The sequence below is a fragment of the Dioszegia hungarica genome (genome assembly GCF_025882075.1).
Source record: "Dioszegia hungarica strain PDD-24b-2 chromosome Unknown MKK02contig_24, whole genome shotgun sequence".
Lineage (NCBI taxonomy): Eukaryota > Fungi > Basidiomycota > Tremellomycetes > Tremellales > Bulleribasidiaceae > Dioszegia > Dioszegia hungarica.
The window spans coordinates 371075-392960 of NW_026515778.1; the positions used below are offsets into that span (position 1 = coordinate 371075).

Here is a 21886-nt window from a genome sequence, read left to right on the forward strand (position 1 = left end):
TTTCCTCCATCTACTTCCTACTCCCCACCTTCTCCTCTCTCCATCTTGTTACCCGCGCCGCTCCTCGGCGGGTGAAGGTAGCCTAGAGGGTCATGCCGAGGTTATGTGGACGGCGCAGGGGGGGGGAGGGGGGGGGGGGGGCGTAGAGAGGAGTGGAAATGTCCCGTGGAGGAAGAGATTCGGTTGACATGGTGCTACAGTGGTTGATATTATACGGTATATACAACAATGATTGGTCCTGTCAGATAAGATCCGCCATCCTCCTTCTCCGGCCCCCTTCCCCCCTCCCCTCGCCCCATCCCCCCTCCTTCCCCCTTTCCCCGTTCCCATCTCCCCTCTTCTCGCAATCTATATCTCCCCTCTCCCCAAAACACCTTCCTCATCCTTCAATCCCCTCTGCGCATCCCTCAACCGCCACACAAACAGACTCTCGGCCTGTCCTACCCCCAAGACCCACTTTGCACCCCTGGGCGAGATCGCACAACACGCAATCACCGACGTCTCCCCGCTCGGATCCGGCAGCTGCAGGTGATACGTGCCGGTCCTTTGATGATTCGCGACCACCCGCTTCCATCCCCTCGCCTGCAGACTCCATCGATAGACGTCCGCCTGAGGGCGGGTGGGTATCTCGATAGGCGGAGGAAGCGCGGGTACGGGTGCAGGCGCCGAGGAGGGTTTGTGCTCGAATAATAGGGCGGGGGAGGACGGGTCCTTGCGATCGGAGTTGGGGAGATGGTCCGAGCCGGCATCGATGTGAGCGTGATTCAGCTTCCCTGGCGTACGGGTACTGGATCGGGCGGAAGACTGGGTCGTTCTCCCCGCTCCCCTGTTGCCTGACCGCCTGGCGGACGTAGACCCCGCTGTCGTCCCCTCTCCCTTATCCCGCTTGGGAGTCGCAGCCTTGCTCGGTCCCGCCCCATCACCAGCGCCAACCACTTCCCCCTCCGAGTCGCTGTCGAACTCGTCGAAGTCCATTATGTCCATTCGAGGCTTAATCACCAGCTCCGGCTCGGCGTCCGGCTCAGCGATTGCCGGAGCATACAGGATGATCTCGGGTAATGGGGAACCCGACGGCGCTGCGACGAGGAAGTCCTGGACGAGATTGGGGTTCCGAGCGTGCTCGGCCTCTTCGGCGGGAGTTGGTGTATAAGCAGCATGAAATCCGGCTCGGAAGTAGCAATACCGGCCGTTCACTTCCTCGGTCGAGATGACAGACAAAGAACCTGAAGTATGAGCTTGGTTGGAGTAGGGGGGGAAGGGGCACCTACGGGAATCTTCGATATCATGCCAGTGAGCCGGATCCGCCACTGGCATCACCGTATCGCCAAGTGGCTCAAATGTACCTGGTTCGAAGTACCGCCGATAGCTCAGCCATTGAAACGTAATAATAGACATGACGTTGCGGGATACGAGGATGTCATGATTGAGCCTGATCGTCGGCTTCGTTCCTAGTCCCAATCCCGGCAGACTTCAGACCGTGGACTCACCAGAATAGCGAGTCCGCTGGTTCGACTTGATTTGTTGAGAATATGGGCGAGGAGACCATTACCGGCCTATAGCTCCGCGCAGGCTTAGCGATGACTGGAGAAGGAAGGGCGGGAAGAGCCCAGATTTTGATGCTATGATCTCGGCTGGCGGATGCGATAGCTCTGTGAACTGGGTGCCACGCCTAGCTGGTCAGCTCCAGATCTCTTGGAGAGCGGCACGCCGGCTTACTAGGGTGCAAACGTCGTCCCTGTGTCCGCCGGGCCAATTTCCCGCAAGGATCGCCACGACGTGATTTCCCTCGTCCGCATCGCCCATAGGGTAGTTCTGATTCGGCAGATCGGTCGGACCCTGGAGCTCGACATCATAGCCGTAGAGATTCCAGATCCGTATGGTGTGATCGCGGGATGCCGAGGCAATGATATGGGGAAATTTGGGACAAATGGCGACGGCCTGTACCTCCTGTGCTGTCAGCGCCGCACCAAGTCGTCTCCGCTGATGTCTCCACTTACGTCGCCATGACCTTTGAGGGTGCGTACGAGACGCTTCGATACCGGGTCCAGGACGTAGATCAGACCGAGCTTGCCGCCGACGATAACGACGGGGTGAAGATTGAACGGGTTGACCGTCCATGTGACATGGTACAGCTCGTCCGCATTCTGACCGGCAGGCTATTCTGATCAGCTGGATTCTCGTGATGTATATCAAGAAATGGCTTACTCGGTCGACAGATACCTGCCAGATAGGCTCCCAGCAGGACCCTTCCCGACTATCTTTGCACCGCCCGATCCACACCTAACCATCAGCTCGTTGCCCCTGTTGACTGGTAGGATCACGAGCTACACACCTTCGTTCCCCCGCAGTATGCTGCAGCTCCCTCCCACTTATCCCAACTTCGGTCCGTCAAAGTCTGCTTGGGCCGTCGAGGTCCCACGAAGGGGAAGAACTCGACGCAATGCAGGGCAATGGGGATCTGCCCATCTGTTTGCTATCTCGTCAGCCAAAGCCGAGAACGGAGTCGTGCGAGCGTACCTTGAGAATAGTCTTGAGCTCATATGGACAGCGCTGCTTCTCCTTTCCGGTCCCGGCGTCCCTTATTACATCCTCAACACCGGTCCACCATGGACCTTTCGGGGGCTTCGGGCTTGACGGCGGACTCGGGCTCGATTTGGGTTGGGCGGTGCCGATCGTACGTTTCCTGGAGCTAGGACCGGGAGAGTTGTCTTCCTGCTGTGGAGAGTCTTGAGAGAGTGTCATCTTTTCAGACTATGGGGATATGTAAATCAGGCCAGCTATCTAATCTGAATCTTTTGGCTAACGAGATGTCGTGACGAGGAATGCGGATCAGTCGCGTCAACTTCAGGGGCATGCCGGCAGGACGCGTCGAAAGGTCCACGTGACATCTGAAACATTGAAGGTGAAACGGGGTTACGCAAGCGGCAATCGGACGCGTTTTTCACGCTAACCATGAGAGGGAGTATTGTGAAGATGGCACGGCGCTTGGGGGAGGAAGAGGGCATCAAGGCCAAGCAAAGCAGCGGCGGGTTGGCGTACATGGCAAAGAGCAGCTGTCACAAGCTGCTAGTCACTGTCCGGGCACCGGGTGAAAGTGAGACATGCAAATACATCCGGTGACCTCACTTTTCGATCTCGGAGCCAAGGGATGTCACAAGGTTTGTTACAGGCACACGGCGCGTCCCCCTCGAAATATCAAAACAAACACTCATCCCAACCTCCACCTCCCCACCTCGTTTCATCTTGACCCGCCCCCTCCCCTCCTTTCCTCGATCCTCCACTCTCCTTCACGACAAGCCTGGATCCCGTGACGAAGGGTACGGAGTATATACATCGTCATTGTCAACCCCTCCCCGCTTCACTCTTGCTTCGCCCTTTTACCCGCATCCACCGCTAGACCCAAATCGAACGCCGGTGCTGGTCACTATCGATCGAACCCACGCTCTTTTCTACACGCTCCTTGTCCCCTTCGCACTCACCAATTACCCCGCAACACAGCCCGTCAACCCAGTCAACATGCTTTTCACCACGGTCCTCCCTTTCCTCGCTGTCTTCGCGATCCCCGCGTTCTGTGCACCAGCCTCTGCGGACCAGGTCGTCCCATCCGCCAAGGCTTGCCCTGGCAAAGCATACCGCACGGTCATCCGTAATGCTCCGTCCAGCACCTCGACATCGGTCGCTGCATCTGCCAGCCCGGTGCCGAGTCTTCAGACCAGTAACCTTGCAGCGACCGGTGGCGCACCGGCTGGCGATGCGACCACCCTGCTCAACCTTCACAACAGCTTCCGCGCTCAGTATGGTGAGCGGTTCTGAATCCAACCGACGACATGAGCATAGCTGATAGCTATAGGGGCCAAAGCTTTGACCTGGAGTTCCGAGCTCGCCACCTATGCTACCAACTACGCTGGCGGGTGCAAGTTTGCGCACTCCAAGGGACCTTACGGCGAGAACCTGTAGGTCGCTTCTTCTTCCGATCTTTACTCCGGTTTCGAAGCTGACATGTCAGGGCTGCTGGATACGGTGGCGGCTACTCGGTCACCTCGGCCTTCAACTCCTGGGCTAATGAAGCTGGTGAGTTTTCCTCACTCCACTCTTCCTGAACCTAGCTGACATATCAGCCAAGTACGACTGGAACGCGCCCGGCTTCAGCTCTGCCACCGGCCACTTCACTCAGGTCGTCTGGAAAGCTACCACCGAGGTTGGATGCGGCGTCGTTTCGTGTGCGGACGGGACGATCTTCTCGGGGACACAGGGGCAGAAGACGAGCTATGTGATTTGTAAGTAGCCCCATACTCGAGGTGACCAAAAACATAGCTGACAGTCTCAGGCGAGTACAGGAAGCCGGGCAATGTGGTCGGCAACAACAACCAGTACTTCACGGACAACGTCGGGACGAAGCAGAGCTAAGCGTCCGGCGTGGTCATGGTTGGAGGGGAATATGTGTGTAAAAAAGGTATCTTTGGCAGTAGGTTTCAAGTATGGTGCACTGGTGCAGGGCACCCTGGGATAGCATTTTATACGCATGCAATGGGACCGCTTGACGCGGGTACAATACTTCAAACGCGAGGCAGCCAAGACTCAAGCTTCGGAGGAAAGATGACTCAGAGGATCTCAGAGGAGACAAGCCGAGCTCGGCATGCGGAATGATCGACAGGCACGGCGGCACAGACCCACATGATTTCCCTGAAGTCCATCCTCCTGTAATTTTGCGAAACACTTTGTCACACAGACCTCTACCCCCTTCGCACCCACGTCCCTCCACTGCGTTTCATCCTGCTCTCCATCTGCCGTCTCTTCCATGCCTCGCCTCGGTGGTCTGGAACGCCGAAGATCGAAGAACGGACCAGTGACGACGAAGATACAAAATACCTCCTCTTTGAGCGCTTTCTCGGCGCCTGTCGCTCTCCCGCGCTGACACATCTGATCTGCGGCCGGGGCTTTTACCCGCTATTTTACACATCCTTCTCGGCGAGGGGGCGTGGACGCGCAGGGCATGGAACGGACGTCTGCATGTCACTGGAAATTTCTCACTGCTCACTCAGTTTTCGTCAAGATCCAAGCGCTGCTGGTATATAATGATCGACGCCCGGCCCTCTTCCCTCTTCCCCCACACCCGACCTCAAGATTACTTGCTACTCCTCATACCTAGCTCACCCTCCACCCCCTCCATTCCACACCTACACCAGCACCATCAGCCATGCTCTTCTCCACTATCCTCCCTATCCTCGCCATTCTGAGTCCAGCTCTCGCTCGCCCAGCACGAGGACCGCCTCGCCACGCACGCCGAGAAGTGACGACCACCTCGACGGCTCAGGTACTAGCTTCGGCCGGACAGCCATACACCACCATCTGGCGCGACATCACAGTGACCATCGAGCCAACCACCACCACTACCGCAGCCGCTGCCGGATCGACTCCCCCACCTTCAGGTGGTGCTCCAGCTGGCGAGGCGACTACACTACTCGATCTCCATAATACATTTAGAGCCAAATATGGTGAGTGCTTCCTCCTCTACGTCTGTCTTCAAGGTCAGCAGCTTACGTCCGTAGGAGCGAACGCGTTGAGATGGAGCTCCGAGCTCGCTACATTCGCAGCCAACTATGCCGGCGGGTGCGACTTTGCGCACTCCAGTGGACCGTACGGCGAGAACCTGTATGTTCCGCATTCATGCACCTTCCACGTCGTATAGTACACCCAGCTGATATCTCAGGGCTGCAGGTTACGGCGAAGGCTACACCTCCACCTCAGCATTCAACCGATGGGCCGATGAAGCCTGTAAGTCACCCCTCACTCTGGCCTCCTCCTTCGCCCTTGACTCCGGCCGCAAGATTCAAGCTGATATGTCAGCCAAATACGACTACAACTCGCCAGGCTATACCAGCGCCGCCAGTCACTTTACCCAGCTCGTTTGGGAAGAGACGACCGAGGTGGGATGCGCTGTGGCGCAGTGCGGCGAGGGGACGATCTTCGCGGATACGGCGGGTCAGCCCACCAGCTACGTTGTCTGTGAGTGTCCGCCCCTCTCTCAGTGACCTATACTTCACGGCGGGATAGACCGAGTCGTCGCTGATAATCTAGGCGAGTACAGGAAGCCCGGGAATGTAGCTGGGAATAACGGGCAGTATTACCGGGAGAATGTCGGTATTCTGCAGGGGTACCGTCGGACTATGCTGGGAGGGTTGTACGGACGAAGAGCTCCATCTATATCATATAAGCCAGCATATCATGCACGGTATACAACGGCTATGAATTTACAACAGTTCAAAATTACAAATAGATGCAACACCAAGATGGTAGCTTTCGACCGCTCACATGAACCCCCGGAACGCCATCTTGATCCTCGACCGCAGACTCATGGCTTTCCCTTTCCTCCATTTCATCTTCCCCTCCTTATCCTTCCCCTTGGGACTCGAAGCCAGTACCGGCACCTGTCCCACCTCCGCCGCCGCCCCCTTGTCCTCCTTTGACATGTCCTTCTCGTCCAATACCTCAGCCACAGCCAGGTCTCGATCCAGTGGTATTCCGGGAATACGGCCGTTCATCTCCAGACTTGACAGGACCGGCGAGGTGGGTGGCGGCGTCTGGAGGTACTGCGACATCTGCATGAGGTTGCCGTAGTGCCGAGTAGGGGTTCTAGAGCGGTTCCGCCGTTTCTCGGGTGAAGGTGTAAAGAGTGGCGCTCCGAGTCGTTTGGCCGGGCTCGAGAGGGGGGTAGGGAGGAGGAGCGGTTCGCCTAGGCCCTCCCGACCGCCTGTTCCGCCTGTTCTGCCTGGCCTGGAGGTTCCAGCTGCTTCATGCCCGGCCAGCGCATCCCGCATCCGCTGTCCCGGCGCCTGGTCCGTTCGGTTCTGCCCCTGACCGGGAGAAGCCGACGTTCGGAGTGGGGATACACCCACTACCTGCCCATCTCGGCGGACATGTCTTGGCGTCGGCGGCGAAAACTTGAGAATCTCGCCTAGATCAGGAGCAGACTTGACACGCTTGACTGTCCTTGGCCGATTGGGCGATTTGGCAGGTGATGGAGTGTCTGGGATGACGTCGATGGCGTTCGAGGAGGCCGTGCGCCATAGGACGGAGAGGGAGTCTTCTGGAGAGCTTGTGGGCTGCGTAGGGCGCGATTGAGAGGTTGAGGGGAGATAGCCGAGGGAAGTGTGGGCGGTCTGGATGAGGGAAGCAGCGTCGAGCGCTAGATAGTCAGCTTGTTGGTCACATCGAGCTGCGTATTCATCTGATGAGCGTACCTTCTGACCAAGGTCTCTCCCTCGTATCGTAGATTTTTTGCAGACGAGGCCATCGGACCTCGTACATCTGTCCAGTCAGCTGGAATCTCGGATGACAGGGATCAAGAAGACAACCCACATTTGACCCGAGCAGCTTCTGGAAACCTCCGCCCATGACCTCCGCGCACATTGGCTGCTCAAAAAGCACAGACGGCGGTATCATGCTCTTGGGCATAAAGTACGTCCAGCTCAGACCCAGCAATCGCTTTCCTGTCAGCTTCTCCCAGGACCGCGATCCAGAGCGCAACAGCTCACCTTCTTGTACGGATCATCCTTATCGAACGGTTTCGTACCCCACCGTCCCAGCCTGATGTTGCTATTCCAACCTTCCAGCTCCTGCCGGCTACTCCCATACGACACTCGCGTAGTCACCTCGAAGTGCGGTCCCTCTTGCCTCTTGCGCACCTTGTCCCCGTTGACCAGAACGCCCATGTACCACGTCGTATACACCGAGGTGTCCACCCTGAGCTCGCGGGCGCGGTCGACATCCCATCCGGCACCGAGGAGGACCAGGTCGATACAGTCGCCGAGATTGGGGATGTAGTCTTTTTTGAGCTTGACCCAGCGGTGCGTCGAGCTGCCATTGTAGATGCTTTCGGCGGACTTGAGGACGAGACCCTCTTCGCCGCGGGCGCAAGCGTCCGAGAAGGCTTTTCGGAGGATGGAGAGGGCGGATGCGCGGCCGAGGTGGAGCGGGATAGGTGTACGGCGAGCGAGGAGCGAAAAGCCGTCGATAGGGCGGATGACGGATTCAAGCAGGGTTCGGCGCTGGCCATGGGGGGTTTTGAGCAGGCTGGTGCCGTTCAGATGAAGGATGTCAAAGTAGGCAATGCAGAGATGGCGGTGAGAGTCTGCTTTTCGGGTCGGACTGAATCTGGCTTGTCAGATGCTGCTTGTGATATACCGCAACGAGAGGGAGCCAACTCACCTGAAACCAGGCGCATCCTCTGCGACAATCCCAGCATTATCAAGCCACCAGAACTCCTCTATTCCCGGCCCGCGCTCGCCGTCCCGTTCGCTCTCATTGTAAGGGATGACCTCCGCCTCCAGAATGACGCTACGCTGCATTTCAGGTCCCTCGGTCTGCGCTCGCTCCGCCAGAGCGGGATGGCGCGGTAATCCAGATTTGGCAGGAAGTCCTAAAGATGCGAGTATTATACTGTCATGTCAGCTCGCGAACAGCAGTACTGGGCGAGAGCAAGACTCACGAGTGGGCGTTCCCTCTGTCGATCGTAGCATTCCGCTTAGATTTGCTGAAGATGGTGATTATAGGCTGTCCGTTCTGGATCTCGACGTGGATCTGCATCCTGAGCAGTCAGCTGTGAGCTCTCGGTCGTCATTGTGCCTTTGAAAGCTTACCGGTAGCCGTCATATTTCGTCTCTGCCCATACGACAGATGCTGCTGGAGCATAATGATTCCCGCAGAACTCATTGAGAGCACTTTCGACAGATCGGCCCTTTTCGCACTTTGGAATCTGCCTTGGTCAGCTCAATCCTCACGTCCGCCTCGGGCTGAAGGCGCGTCCAAACTGACCTGCACATTGACACCAACCACCGGTCCAGCCGGTACCACTTCCGCTCTACACACTCCACCAGGCCCTCCACCGAGCGTATCCACCATATCAGCACACCAGTCGACACTGCCCTTGCCCCCTCGGTACAGCTCCGCCATCTTCCCATCCCACGTCCGCATAGCCGATAACAGCTCCAGTTGCCCTGGCCCTGAAGTAGACGTGATGGCAAGCATGGCTGTTGGATTCCGGATGGTCAGTGCGGGAAGCGGATTGAGCAGGGGGCGTAGGTCCTGGAGGATGATCTGGGTGAGGACAGACATGGCGAATGACGAGAGTCCGGCGTCTCGGTACAGCTTGATGAGGATTTGAGATGGACTGAGGTCGGATGAAGGCTGCTGTGAGAGCTGAGACCAAGCGGAGGGCGCGGCGAGCATGTCGAGGAGGGCGTCAAGCTCTCGGATGGTAAAAGACGAGCGCGTACCGCTTGGTATCTGAACATGAGCCAAGTCCCCAGCCATACTCGGTCGGCACGCTCCGACTCACTCTTGCCTTCATCATCAACTCGACCTCCCTCCCTAGACATCCCGTTCCGCCTTCCCCTCCGCCATCCCACCGCACGCTATCCCACCTCTCCAGTCCCTGCAAGCATAATATCTTCCCCAGCTCTCGCGCGAGCCTTGTCTCTTTCAGCCCGTACCGCCTCCTTGAGCCCTCATAGGGATAGAGTAGCCGGAAGATCTGCTTGCCTGTACCCAGGGCGTATGGCGTAGGCGAGGAGTTTAGCCATGAAGCAAATATCTGATGAGGTGCGAAGTGGGCCCGGTCTCGGGAAGCGGAGAATTTAGAAGTGCCCCTGGGCTTGGGTGGATGGCCTAGACGGTATACCAAGGAGCAAAAGCTGGACGAATCAGCGACGACCCCAAGGCGGGCTGGTCTGAAAAGACGGGAGGGACGTACTGTTCGAATGTAATGTCGGACATGGCGGAGGAAAGAAGGGAGGGGAAGACCAGCTCCCTTGAAACCCAAGAAAGCGAATGACCACGGATTATAAGGCGAGATGAGAGCAGATACCAGACATGACAGATAGCCGCTATACACAAGTATGGTCAGAAGGGCAAGATAGACTGACGAAAGACAGCTTCTCTATGGTCGCGGCCGGTCGAGCTTTTGACGCGAAAGCAGCTGCGTCAACAGACAGATTACGTAACCGGTTTGAGACGCGTTTCAGGTGGGCGAGGGCTATGAGGGGTGTGGCACCCCTGTCTGTCAGCCATGATGGCACCTACGACATGGTCTTGGATGCCACTGGGTCAACCGCGCCGTATCCGATATGATCGTCTCAGAGAAGGACTTCTTATTTGCGCTTTTACTTTTGAACTGTATGAGAAGGTTGTCGTGGTAGGCCATCGCGATCTGAGATCTCACGCCTTTACACCACTACAGGGCCGGGGTGACCCCTCACGCACCGACTGTCCGGCGAGAGATTGAGTACGGGCCACTTAGGCTCCGATGAGATGCGTCGAGTACCACACAGAGGGTCTGCCAGGAAGCGGTCAGCGTTGTCAAGCCCTAAGAGCGGGCTGGGCACACGGAGGGCAAGATTAATAGTGCGCAACTGGCAGAAAACTAAGGCTGTCGCGAGATTGTGGGATTCTTCTGCTGTGCTGGCCTCACAACATCACCGACTATCGATCCTAGAATTGTGTCCTATCCATACTATGTAGTCCACATATAGATGCCCTCCTTGTCCAAATGCGCATCATGCCGGCCATCGTACTCAACCTCATCAAGATCAGAGTACAAGTTCAGCACATCCCTCTCGTACTCATACAGCGCCTTGTCTGCCGCCTCGTTCACACCCTATCGCGTGAGTCAGTCGTGCTGTCTCTGAGTAAGATAGATGCTCACCTGGTTTCGATTGGGAAATGCAAAGTAGTCCGTCCTAAGCTTGGTGTTCCTGACCGAGATGATCAATCTATCATCGTTGTCTTGGTTGATATCAAAGCCGTCGCCCAGGAGATTGATAGGGTGTGCGTAGCCGCAGCAATTCTTGACCATCTCCGTCCAGGCGGGATGGTGTCTTGGGACACATGGACTGGGAAGGGGAACAATAGCGTTTGACTGAGATGAATCAGCTCGTCGTTCTCTGACGCGGAACCGACAGCGGCATCGTGGACTAACCAAGATCATCCCGTACGACTCGTGGACATATAAGTCATCTGGCCAGTGGCCCACCGGGCCGATCCAGTCCGCTATGGGGACGTGCGTAACGATGGGCTCCAGCGTCGTCGGCAGGTCGAACTGATCGGACATGGTATCCTCGTTGACGTTGAAGAGGTAGGGCATGGACGGACACGTTTGGACTGCCAGTTCGGTGATGTTTTTTGGATCGAAGAATACGCTGCGAGGGCGGATCAGCGTGCGCCACGCGCATGGCGAAGGGAGACTGCTCACCTTCGACGCGGCTCTCCCGGACCTGGCCATCTCGAGCGCTTCAAGACTATCCACCCTCCTGCAAGCTCGGCATCCGCGAGCTTCGCAGGCGAAAATGACCCTTTGATGGCGCTCAGTGACTTCGTGTGACCAAGTATGCGAAGATAGACCTGGACCGCTGGGTCGAGCCTAGAGTATCAGATTCCGAATTCCACCACACGGCTGGATCATATCACTCACTTGCGGAGATCTGGTCGACCCTCGATATCGATCAGGTACTTGTATGGGTCTGGCGGTATCTTCGTCTCCATCTGCAACGTCTCCTGCAGCGCCCCAGCCTCGCTTGCGGCTCCAGAACAGCTGGAGTTCATGAGGTCCGCCGGGCTGGAAGGATGGGGCGGGCAGGTGGGCCGTCGAATGAGGCAAGTGTGTCAGGGCAAGTCAGGGCTTATGGTGTGTGGGGGCCTGGTCGACTCTAGAATGCTTCAGCTGCATTTTACAGATGCTGAGGCCGAGGATTAGGGAGGATCACAAATTTACTTTCTATACCCTTTATAAAATTCCACAGAGTGGTCTTTCAGATATGCGCAATACGGCTGGCGTGGGTGACGGGTCAGGAGCGGTCGAAAGAATGATCGATAATATGTAGAGATGAGAGTCGACAAATATTCGACTCGAACCTGGAATCCGCAATCTGAAACATCCTAATTTTAGCTTCAGATCCGGTTTCACCTATCGCACGCCTCCGCTTATGCCAGGTAGCCTGAGAGAAATCATTATCACGCATGCTGCATCCTCTTCGCTCATATATCAACCAAATCGCTCCTTGGCCATTGCCCTAAACCTACGGTACGGTCAGCTATTATATCCCAGACGTATCCCCGTCCCGGAGAGCGCTCACATAGCCATCGTATCAGTCTCCTTCTGCCGCCGCTCAGCCAATCTATCTTGCTCCGCCGCTCGTCTGTCTTCCAGCATCGCCGCTCGCTCCTCTTCCTTCCGATTCTTCGCGCCGTCCCTTGCTCGAAGTCTCACATTGTCAGCATCGGTGACACAGTGCAGGGAGAAAAGTTGAATTCACGCAGCCGCAAATCCTCCTTGATCTCCCATCAAGGTCCCCTCATCCACCTCGAGCCCCGCGCCAGTAGAGTCCTTATCCCTCATCTCCTTGTTCGACGCATTCGTAGCACGTTTCTCCTCCATCTTGCCCTCCTTCCCGCTAGAACGAGGTACTGCCTCGTTCGCGCGCTGATATCTCTGCAGGCGGTCGGCCTTGCGTTCCGCTTGTCGGGCGAGGTGGGCGTCTTCACGCTCGAGCTGACGGTCGGCGGTAGTGCGGGGTCGAGAGGTAGTGGTAGATGGGATTGTGGAGGGCAGCGACGGGCCTATCTCGTCTGAATCCGAGCCAAGATTCGGCGCGGGAGGTCCGGGCAGAGGAGATGAAGGGCGCCGTATGCGAGGATGTTCCTCGTCTTGAGGGTACGCAGAAGAAGGACCCGACTTGGACGCGACTTTCGAGGAGAAAGACCATTGACTGAAACTATCAGCTACCGCAACGATGGGCGTAGAACTGTCGTGCAGTGAAAAGCGTACTGTCTGGTAGAGGCGGTCTCTCGGGGAGGGTAGTAGTACCTCTCCTGCAGAGCTCCATCGTTCCACCGCTAGGCTCGTCAGCTTCAAACTCATAGATAGCACTAGAGAAGCCAAGGATAATCGGTACTTACCCTCACGAAGCGCCTGAAATACTTGTGCGCGTCATCGCTGGTGAGTTCATCGAGAAATCGCCCTCGTTCTTTCTTCAGCCAGTAGCGGTATTCAGAGGATCGGAGACTATCCTTGCGTGTCATAAGCATCGTACTCCCTTTCAAGCACAGCCGATTGATAACTCGAGGAAGGGTCAAACTCACAAATGATCTTCCTCTGTGATGGGCTCCACTCCTAGCTTCTCCAGGTCCAATAACTCCTCCTCGTCCTCAGATCGTTCGCGGGATCTGTGAGAGTGCTTGCTCTTCTTGCGAGTGGCGAGACCATCGTCAGCCCTGCTGTCGTGCCGCTTGTATGAATGGTCAGGGGAGTGTCGCCGACGGAGTTGGCTATCCTCCGCATGTCTAGCTGTACCAGAAGCTTCGCGGGCGGAAAGTTCTCCGTGCTTCTCGGGCGCCAATACAGGAGCCATGTCGCGACCACTGGGTGCAATACCTAGACCTGGACGGGTGAGATGGCATGGAGATAAAGCATTAGGGCAAAAGCTCGTGACTCTCAAAGCTGCCCGGATGCCATGCCGTCATCGTGGATCTTTGAGGAATGTGGAGCTGGTGATCGTGGGTGTGGCGCGGGCCGAGGGGGACGCGGGAGAATATGGGGACCTAAAGTCGGGGCATCTGTCCTCGACCTCACATGCAGATTGGGCGGACGGACCTCGAGCGATACAACCTAAGTGATACATCGTACTAAATGAGTGTGTTATGTTATAAAGAGCGTGTTATTTCCGCCTCCTTCTTGTGCCACTCCTCCTTCGCGGCCGCTCACGACATAAGCCAGGACTTCTTGATACCCATGGTATCCACCACGTCCCTGCTACAGATCTTAGGGCTTATGATAGGCTCCCCGAAATCCTCGGCATCCGGGTCGGCGACCGTCACACCCAGACGCCCTTGCGCACCGAACATCCTTTGACCGTTTCCACCCTGACTCTCCAAGGCGGACGGCATTGGCGGGACTGGGCTGGGCATAGGGCTGCTACCCTCTGATTCAGAGAGCGAGCCTAGAAGCTCGCTCGGGCTCGCAGGACCCTTCATCCACGGTGTCGCGGGCCTGTGCTGCTTGGCGTACTCCTTGGAAGGGGAAGAGCCAGCGGGGAGGAGGTCTTTCATCGACGAGATGGAGAATGATACGGACTTGCGTTTGTGGTTTGGCCGCTCCACAGGGATAGTGAGACCGGCATGGAGGTTTGCGCAGGTGTGGGAAGGATGAAGGATGATCCGCGGGACGGCAGCGGAGGGGGTGCCAGCGGCGGGAGTGGTAGTGCGGAGGTGCGCGGGAAGGGGGGATGGATGAGGGGTATCGACTTCCTTGAAGTTCGCTTGAGCAGTGGTCCTGGGTGTATGCGGAGCTGTGTTGGTAGTAGAACCGGGCACGCCAGGAAAGAAGTAAATGGCGAGGAGGAGGAAGAGGATGTCGAGAACGATTGAGAGGTCGAACATCATGTCGAAGACGGAGTCGTTGTCGAATAAGCACTCTGGATACTTGATCGCGGATCAATGAGCTACCGAGGCAATATCGAGGGGTTACTACTTGCGTGGACGCCGTACGATTGATAAGTGGGAGATCGTAGAAGAGATCGTCCGCTAGATATACAGGCCCCAGAGATCACCAGACCCTATCATATGACCTAGATTGAGGAGAGCCAATGGATCGATCTCCTGTCGTCACGGTTCGGACGCGTAGTACCTTTTGCTCCTGTAGGAGTAAGAGAATGGATCAGCTCAAAGGGTTCACGTCTGACAGGTTTAGAGCCATGACGCGTTGTTCAGGGGTTGGGAGCCGATTGCTCCTTCCTAGATGTATCTGCCATCAAAGGATATATGACACTACTCAGACCAAGGCTACGTCTCGAGGAGTCGAGGGCAATCAAGCGGATCTAAGGAAAGAGGCGTTGTGAGTGAAACAATTTGAAACGTGAGCCAAATCGATCGCACGGACCAGCCGAGATGGCCGTAACCGGCGATCGCCGAGTAGGGAGGTCGCAACAGCCCCTTGGTGAAGCTCAAAGAGCTCAGCGCTCAAAGCCACCGTATATATGCTCCCATTACTCACACACCACACCACAGCATGTCCAGCCCCGACCCTTTAGAGCTACTGCTCAAGTCCATAGCCGCCTCCGAGCCGATCGTCCTGCTCACGGCCGCGTCCGAGCCGACCCAATCCCTCCCGTCCGCAACTTACATCTCCTTCCTCGACCCGTCCGCCCCCGACTCCCCCATCCTCATCGCGAAGGACGCGCCGACGCGGTATACTTCGCGCTCAGACTCGCGGACAGACCTCTATACGGTCGGGCAATTATGGCTCGCCTGGACGGAACGAGAGACGGGGGTGAGGGAGTACCTCATGAAAGGGCAGGAGGCTGGCGGAGGGGGATATGTCGGTATTGCGGACAGGAGGGCGGTGATTGATTATCTGGAGGGGAAGTCAGAGGGCGGAGGGAGAGTAGTGAGCAAGAGGGAAGCAAATGGTGCGTTACTCAGGTATGCATTGAAGGATGGGACTGATATGATGCAGACTCGGCGAATGTTCCAGTATCGGACGGTCTGACCGGCGCTGCGGCTGCTACTGCCGAGTCAGGGGAGGCGGGGCCATCAAAGACTCAGCCGGCGAAGCGGAAGTATGAGGTGGACGTTGAAGATCGGGAGTTCTGCAAGAAGGTATGTCAACTCCCGCAGAGCAAACACGTTGAGTTCCAGCTGAAGAGAGTAGCTGCGAGCACAGGAGATCGAGTTGAGAGATAGGAACAGTATATTGAGAAGTAGCAATGGCGGCAAGATCAATGTGAGCTAGCTGTTGTACACAAATGCTGAGCAGCAAGCTGACGTGTTTAGGACTTTACTCCTTTCCTGAAAACGGTCATGAGCGAGAAGATCCGCGCTCTGAGACAATCCATGTCAAGCGGGGGCGATAGATCAGCACAGCAGCCTGTCCAAGTAGCATATGGTATGTCAAGCTGGACGCCTCGGCTTCGCATCGACGTGGGCTGACCGCTCGGACCCAAATCGCGGGGCCAAGAAGGCCAAATCCTCCCATCCCATCATCGTCATCTCCTCATCGCCCACCGCCCTCATCACCATGTGGAATGTGCGGAAATTCCTGGAACAGGGGGTGTGAGTTCATGAAAATTCCAGATTGCAGGGCGGCACGAGCTGACCCCTTGTAGTTTCGAGCCGTCAGAAACGGCCCGTCAAGCCGAAGCCGAAAAGAAAAACTTCAAGGCGGAGGATATGATACCTATCATACGGAAACGGACTGGACCTAGCGGTATGTCTCCCTCCTTCTAGGACCTCTTGTGCCAAGCTAATTGGCAGGCGATATATCGCAGAAGTACTATATTGTCGATGGTGTCGAGGCGTTGCAGAAGTTCGGACAGGATGCCTGGTGAGTCTACATATACCGAGAAGAGCTCAGTTGACCCGACAGGGACCGAGTTGTATGCGTTGTAACGACCGGCCAAGCGTGGCAGTTCAAGATGTATAAATGGCAAGATCCAAAAACGCTTTTTCGGCATGGTGAGCTATCTTGTCCCGTCCTGCTCAAAGACGGCTGGCAGTCCAGCTGAAGAACACAGTAAAAGGATTCTACTTCCAGTGGAACAATGAACAGTCCAACCCGGCCGTCAAGGACTGGAATATTACCGAGATGAGGGTAAGTCTGATCGAGAACTCGAGACTGTTTGTGTGGATGGTCAATGCTGATATCCCGCAGATAGATCGCCTGAAGCGGCATACGGACCGGCAAGTGGTCGCGGACTTCTGGCGGACGCTGGACGGGGCAAAGAGGCGATGACTTGTCATTAGCCAGAGAAGCAGCAGCATGTTGACTTGGGAAATCGAACGCATGCGACTAAAAGGAGACACGGATATTGCAGGACTCGCACCTGCATCTTCGATGTACTGGCTCTTATACTAAACATCCCTGGGTGGAGTCGGATATATGTAGGCTATATACTCCAAAGGTTGATATGACTCTTTATCCATACAACAAGATGTAAAATCTAAGATCTGTTATTCTCGGACTCAGGCTCCTATCCATCTATACACTGTTTGGCCCTGATCATCAGCCTGGGCCCGGGTGTAACAAGATGACAGTACTTACATTCGCAACCACCTTTTGGACGAGCTTTTTGGCGACCAGGGCGATGAGGTGCTTATTTGCTTTGGTCTGTGGTAGTTCAGGCGGGCTGATGATGTCTTTCACTACGGGCGTCAATGTGAGTTCGGGTGATTGCGCGCGGCGAAGGCTTACTTGGTAGTCCAGCAGGATTAGCCATCAGAGCGCCTATCACCTTCTCCATACCGAGACGCATGGCCTAGTACACTGTCAGCTTTGCCGGACGACATCTCCGAGGTTCGATTGGAGTTTGCGCGAGCATAGCCTGACTAGCCTCGACAGGCACTCCAGCGGGCAGGCGGGGTACCGGTGACTCACGGGTTCCCTCCCTCTATACTCCAAGGGCAGCGTCTCGATATATCCCGCAATCTCCAGCTCCCTCTTCTTGCGCATCGCCGCCGTCCCTGCCGTAGCCTTCTTCACCGTCCCCACGCCCATCCCCGACGGCTTCTTCATGGCGGATTTCGGAGGCGCCTTAGGCGGCGGATCGTCGAATGATGACGCAGTAGCGTATGTCATATCCGCTTCGTGTTGTTGTTGTTGCTGCTCCAGTATCGAATGGGATGATTGCTGGCTATCGACAGAGACGGAGGGATTGGGATGTTGAGCGAGTAAAGCGGACGTCTGCTGTTGTTGTTGCTGGAGGAGAGTGTCGAGGTGAGCCATTCGGGTGAATGAGTTGGCATCGGGAGCCTGTAGGATCAGCTCGTTCTCTCTTGTCATCCATCCACCGTTCTATCATCCTGCACGTATGCTACTATCATTGCCGTCGACTTTACCCCCACCTCGTGTCTCGTTCGCGGGAGGATACTCTACTCACCTCCGGCCACTCCACGCAAAAAGCGTTCATCTTGAGCGCATACAACCACCCAGCAAACGCTTCATTGAAAGTCCCCAGCGCATCATGCAGCTCATTCAGCTTCTGCGTGTTCGCGGCGAGCGTAGCGGCCTCGTCGGCCAGCTCGGTCAAGGCGGGCGCGAGGAAATCGAGTCCCGATGGGGAGAGATGCGGGGCGCGATCTTGCGAGCGGGCGAGGGCGGAAAGGGAGCCAGTCGAGACGCGGCGGAGAGGATGGGGAGGCGGCATGGGTGTGCGATTATCCAGCAAAGCTAGGGTAGCTGCTGCCAGCTTGAGGGTAGATGGGTGATGGAGGAATGAGGATCTTGAGCAGAGCCTGGAGTACGCGACGCGACGGGAATCGCCTCATTGGGAGATTTCTGATGCCGTCATACCTTCCGCCACCTTCCCTTCCGAGCTAATGTGACGTGTTTCAGATTCGAGTCGTTTACCCATTCATCGCTTTCGTCATCTATACTTCACACTCGCCACCATCCTTCCTATCCTACAACCTGGCTATCATCTGCTGCCACCTCATTACACGCATCAACAGCTTGGAACACACCATCGATATGTCACGTCCAGCGGCCAAGTCCACCGAGATTGACCTGCGCGTCAGCAAGCCGTCACGTCCCGCCATCAACACCAGCAGCTTGGACGCAAAGCAGGCGCATATCCCAAATCGAGCTCATAGCGGCGCTTCGGTCCATTATGAGACTCACAGCAGAGGGAGCAGCTCAAATACGAAGTGAACCACTGTTGTGCCCCCTTTTAATGAGGTGGAGTAGAGCTGATCTCCTCTAGGGTCGGATCACCTACCTCACTTCCGAAAATGCTGGATCATGCGCCCGGTGAACTCTCCAGACATCTCAAGCCAAACGCTGCGGTTAAGAGCGGTGTCCCTGTTCGTCTGAGGGAAATCAGTAGCGACAGCACGTGAGCCGCTGCGAGGCTTGCTATCGCCAGTCACATCGAGCTGATTTACATAGACTTTCCAATGTCTCTCAAGGGTCGACTGCCTATCTTGTCCTTGGAGAAGACGCTGAGCTCCACTTCCAGCAACAATCCGACGTGCACGATATCGTCATTCCCACCGAGGCGGACGTACAGCCGGATCCATACAAGTATCTCATCGATATTGAGGGTCAACCCGATCTTCGCAGGTGGGTGTTGTCATCAATGTGAAAGTTCGTTCTATGCTTACAGCCTAGGTTCGATCCATCGGTACAAGTCTATCTGAGGCTGCTGGGCCATACCGAGGCTCTCGAGGCGTTGAAGCCGTCAGTACCAGCGCAAAAATTGGCGGATGCCGAGCTCGCGGGAGGGTGGTTAGCTTTGAAGCGTGCGAGATGGCCACGTCCAGGAGGCAAGCGTCGAGGGTGAGTGGTTCTTAATCGGAATCTTGACGCAGACTGATCCATCTTCAGCGTCTTCTTCGATCCAAAAGACATTACACCACTCGCCGTCCAGACATGCCCATCCATGCCCTACATTTTCAACGTAGACCCAGACTGCATTTCGGATCAGCTCGAGTTCCCAACAAACCTGGAGCCAGCATATACGGATCTTCCTAAGTCTGCATGGATCAAAAGTCCGTATGTTCGGCAGTCGTACAGGATGTGCCTGGTGAGTGATCTGTCTACATACCAGTTTCCATCACCAGAAAGCCAATGCTGACTCTCAGTCCAATGCTATCGTCCCTCTTCCCAGTCCATGCGTACCGAGCGATCGTCCGGCTTGGACGGAAATGGTCCAGGTCTGCTACGGAGATGCTCACCCGGTACATATCCTGTGCAATAACAGGGATATCAACAAAGACAACAATGAGAAATTGGTCCTTGCATCCAGGGATTGCGAGTTGAGATTAGACTGCTTCGCCTTCCCATATCGCAACAAGGTCAGTACACTTAGGTATGAGAGAACAGATTTTGATAGCTGACACAGCAGGGCTTAGACAAGGAAGCGGACGAGGCGTTGTATGTGTACCATCGAGACGTGCTCAATTTTTTCGAGGACTCTGACGAGAGTGAGGAAGATTATCGGTTTAGTGAAAACTTGGATGGGTACGGTAGAGTTATCCAGTGAACATAGCTTTGTCGTGTAAAGGATGCCATGACGTATGGTGTGTGCCGTGCTCCACAGCGTAGAAGATGCTTCAACTCCCTTTGGCGCTAAAACGGGATTGGTGGCTAAGCCTATGGAGCCAGGTCATCCAACTTGCCTCTTTACTTCTCTACATTGTCCTACATACGCTCTTGCTCTCAAAGAAAGGAAATATTCAGCTTACCATCCGCTAGACCTGGCACCAAACGCGATGAGTTTCATTCTCTCCCCTCAGAATCTTGACTCTCGCTTGACCCCTTACCCACTTTCTCCACCTACTCCCATGCCTCTGATTTCGCCTATTGTTCGATCCCTGCCTCAAATCCCTCAGTTACCTATCTTTCCTCCTCCCCCTCCTACCCCTTCTGCCGCTGTGATTGATCCCGCTGCCCTGGTGACCTTCGGCCCTGATCTCTTGGCCGATCTTCACCAGGACGGCGGTGAAATGACATCCGCGGAACCCCTCAGCCGCTTGCAAATCGCCGTGACTTTTGGCTGCCTTTTGTCCATTGATCACGTATCTCATCTTCCCAAAGCGCTGTATCCCAAGCAGAGCATGAGAGCTGCTAAAGCCCTGAGGCTGATCCAGAACAATGTCATGAGCTTTGATCAATTGGCAGGCACCGCTGATGATCGGCAGGTTCCCCAGTCGGGCTTTATGGAAAAAGTCCAAGGTTGTAACGAGCTCGTCGATCCTCAGGCGCTCATGAGACTCGCGCTACTGAACGACTTACCGACTTTCACTGATCCTGCTCAGATTGCGGGTCTTAAGGATCTGCGCGTTTCGGAGGCTGAGAAGATGTTGGGATTGGCGCGATCGATCCTCACGGAACACCCCACTTACAATGTCGAGATTTGGGCTCATTCGCCTGATCTTTATTCCGAACTTCTCGTCCTCACCTCGGTTTCCCCGTCGACGCCCAAACTTCAGCTCGCTCCGCGGTTCAGCAACTACATCGACATGAAATCGCGGAGTCTGGGTCTGGGCGTGGGACTGACGAACAGGTTCAGAGCCCCCAGGGTTCCGGGCGTCTTCACGCAAGGGGTTCCGAGTATGTCTCCACGCGCTCAGCTGAATTTCAGAATTTTGTGCCTCGACACGAACATTTTATCCGACTCGTGCCGAAACGGAGCTCCCTTCTACGCCAAAGACATCTACTCAGCAGCGAAAAGCCTCGGTTGGGCTGTGGTCGTACCAGCCCAAGTGTTGAGTGAGTTCAAGAACGGTAGACAGGATGCTTCGGTCTTGCTGTGGGCTGAAAAGGTACATCGAGGCGAGTTTCCTAACACCATCGACATGCGGAGCGCTATTCCCCCGGTGACAACCAACGGCTCGTCCATCAGTGTCCAATCTCCGTCAGTACCCCCTTCTTCTGTTTTTGGCGACGGTAGAATCAGGTGGGAGTTGGCGGATATGGTGGCCCGGCTGGGTCTCTCCGTGGAGGACCTGGTGGTGGTTACAGCGGATCGAGGGATGAACGTTACCACAAGGGCATATGGGATCGGAGGTCTGTTCATGGCCAAGGGCAATGGAACCGCATGGAGGGGTCACAAGTACCCGGCTAATGTAGCTTCATGGATCAGCTTCTTTCACTACGCCATCTAGATGATCGCAAGAGTGAGCTACACCGGGCTATCGATCAATGATCACGTTGCTGATGCGCAGTATTGCTCGACCGACTTCAGTAGATATTCCGTAGCCATGCATTTTATACACATTCTGCGAATCCAGCAGCTCAGCGCTCACTTCTGATTCGGAGAGGGGTTAGTACCCATGCCCGGTCATGGGAAGGGAATGGTCAGTATCGAATTAGCAGCGACAGCTCCATTACCATCAGTCC

At 55.8% G+C, this 21886-nt stretch overlaps 11 protein-coding genes across 11 annotated transcripts; 5 read left to right on the forward strand and 6 right to left on the reverse strand.

Moving 5' to 3' along the window:
* Positions 1-348: 348 nt before the first annotated feature.
* Positions 349-2742, reverse strand: MKK02DRAFT_40433 (uncharacterized protein; the record flags this gene model as incomplete). Its single annotated transcript, XM_053091093.1, has 8 exons — positions 349-1223; positions 1269-1429; positions 1488-1669; positions 1717-1947; positions 1998-2156; positions 2206-2280; positions 2333-2473; positions 2518-2742. The coding sequence occupies 8 exons, from the start codon at positions 2740-2742 to the stop codon at positions 349-351; spliced, it is 2049 nt and encodes a 682-aa protein (XP_052942826.1).
* A 774-nt stretch (positions 2743-3516) lies between these two features.
* MKK02DRAFT_19862 (CAP domain-containing protein) lies at positions 3517-4407 on the forward strand (the record flags this gene model as incomplete). The annotated part of the gene is made up of 5 exons (XM_053086166.1): positions 3517-3799; positions 3851-3953; positions 4007-4071; positions 4119-4277; positions 4328-4407. The coding sequence occupies 5 exons, from the start codon at positions 3517-3519 to the stop codon at positions 4405-4407; spliced, it is 690 nt and encodes a 229-aa protein (XP_052942827.1).
* A 790-nt stretch (positions 4408-5197) lies between these two features.
* MKK02DRAFT_40435 (CAP domain-containing protein) lies at positions 5198-6105 on the forward strand (the record flags this gene model as incomplete). The annotated part of the gene is made up of 5 exons (XM_053091094.1): positions 5198-5495; positions 5550-5652; positions 5711-5775; positions 5848-6002; positions 6079-6105. 5 exons carry the CDS (start codon positions 5198-5200, stop codon positions 6103-6105), a joined length of 648 nt encoding a protein of 215 aa, XP_052942828.1.
* An 818-nt stretch (positions 6106-6923) lies between these two features.
* MKK02DRAFT_11454 (uncharacterized protein) lies at positions 6924-9694 on the reverse strand (the record flags this gene model as incomplete). The annotated part of the gene is made up of 9 exons (XM_053085511.1): positions 6924-7186; positions 7242-7308; positions 7360-7490; positions 7511-8158; positions 8216-8439; positions 8489-8587; positions 8640-8755; positions 8815-9285; positions 9326-9694. Coding segments are annotated over 9 exons (2388 nt in total), but the record flags the coding sequence as incomplete, so codon positions are not given.
* Positions 9695-10510: 816 nt separating this feature from the next.
* Positions 10511-11598, reverse strand: MKK02DRAFT_40437 (uncharacterized protein; the record flags this gene model as incomplete). Its single annotated transcript, XM_053091095.1, has 5 exons — positions 10511-10654; positions 10703-10915; positions 10976-11195; positions 11249-11416; positions 11468-11598. 5 exons carry the CDS (start codon positions 11596-11598, stop codon positions 10511-10513), a joined length of 876 nt encoding a protein of 291 aa, XP_052942830.1.
* Positions 11599-12037: 439 nt separating this feature from the next.
* On the reverse strand, positions 12038-13403 carry MKK02DRAFT_35252 (uncharacterized protein; the record flags this gene model as incomplete). Its single annotated transcript, XM_053089127.1, has 6 exons — positions 12038-12071; positions 12129-12257; positions 12309-12761; positions 12821-12888; positions 12952-13057; positions 13135-13403. The coding sequence occupies 6 exons, from the start codon at positions 13401-13403 to the stop codon at positions 12038-12040; spliced, it is 1059 nt and encodes a 352-aa protein (XP_052942831.1).
* Positions 13404-13752: 349 nt separating this feature from the next.
* MKK02DRAFT_30031 (uncharacterized protein) lies at positions 13753-14433 on the reverse strand (the record flags this gene model as incomplete). Its single annotated transcript, XM_053087960.1, has 1 exon — positions 13753-14433. The coding sequence occupies one exon, from the start codon at positions 14431-14433 to the stop codon at positions 13753-13755; it is 681 nt and encodes a 226-aa protein (XP_052942832.1).
* Positions 14434-15058: 625 nt separating this feature from the next.
* MKK02DRAFT_35245 (RNA pol II accessory factor, Cdc73 family-domain-containing protein) lies at positions 15059-16780 on the forward strand (the record flags this gene model as incomplete). Its single annotated transcript, XM_053089123.1, has 10 exons — positions 15059-15458; positions 15524-15648; positions 15701-15772; positions 15823-15969; positions 16007-16101; positions 16155-16255; positions 16303-16372; positions 16415-16503; positions 16563-16639; positions 16700-16780. 10 exons carry the CDS (start codon positions 15059-15061, stop codon positions 16778-16780), a joined length of 1257 nt encoding a protein of 418 aa, XP_052942833.1.
* A 230-nt stretch (positions 16781-17010) lies between these two features.
* On the reverse strand, positions 17011-18191 carry MKK02DRAFT_40441 (DASH complex subunit Dam1-domain-containing protein; the record flags this gene model as incomplete). Its single annotated transcript, XM_053091096.1, has 5 exons — positions 17011-17043; positions 17090-17190; positions 17240-17303; positions 17423-17797; positions 17925-18191. The coding sequence occupies 5 exons, from the start codon at positions 18189-18191 to the stop codon at positions 17011-17013; spliced, it is 840 nt and encodes a 279-aa protein (XP_052942834.1).
* Positions 18192-18514: 323 nt separating this feature from the next.
* On the forward strand, positions 18515-20027 carry MKK02DRAFT_40442 (uncharacterized protein; the record flags this gene model as incomplete). Its single annotated transcript, XM_053091097.1, has 7 exons — positions 18515-18690; positions 18747-18878; positions 18932-19105; positions 19154-19321; positions 19370-19568; positions 19627-19839; positions 19890-20027. The coding sequence occupies 7 exons, from the start codon at positions 18515-18517 to the stop codon at positions 20025-20027; spliced, it is 1200 nt and encodes a 399-aa protein (XP_052942835.1).
* Positions 20028-20328: 301 nt separating this feature from the next.
* Positions 20329-21651, forward strand: MKK02DRAFT_40443 (uncharacterized protein; the record flags this gene model as incomplete). The annotated part of the gene is made up of 1 exon (XM_053091098.1): positions 20329-21651. The coding sequence occupies one exon, from the start codon at positions 20329-20331 to the stop codon at positions 21649-21651; it is 1323 nt and encodes a 440-aa protein (XP_052942836.1).
* Positions 21652-21886: the final 235 nt, after the last annotated feature.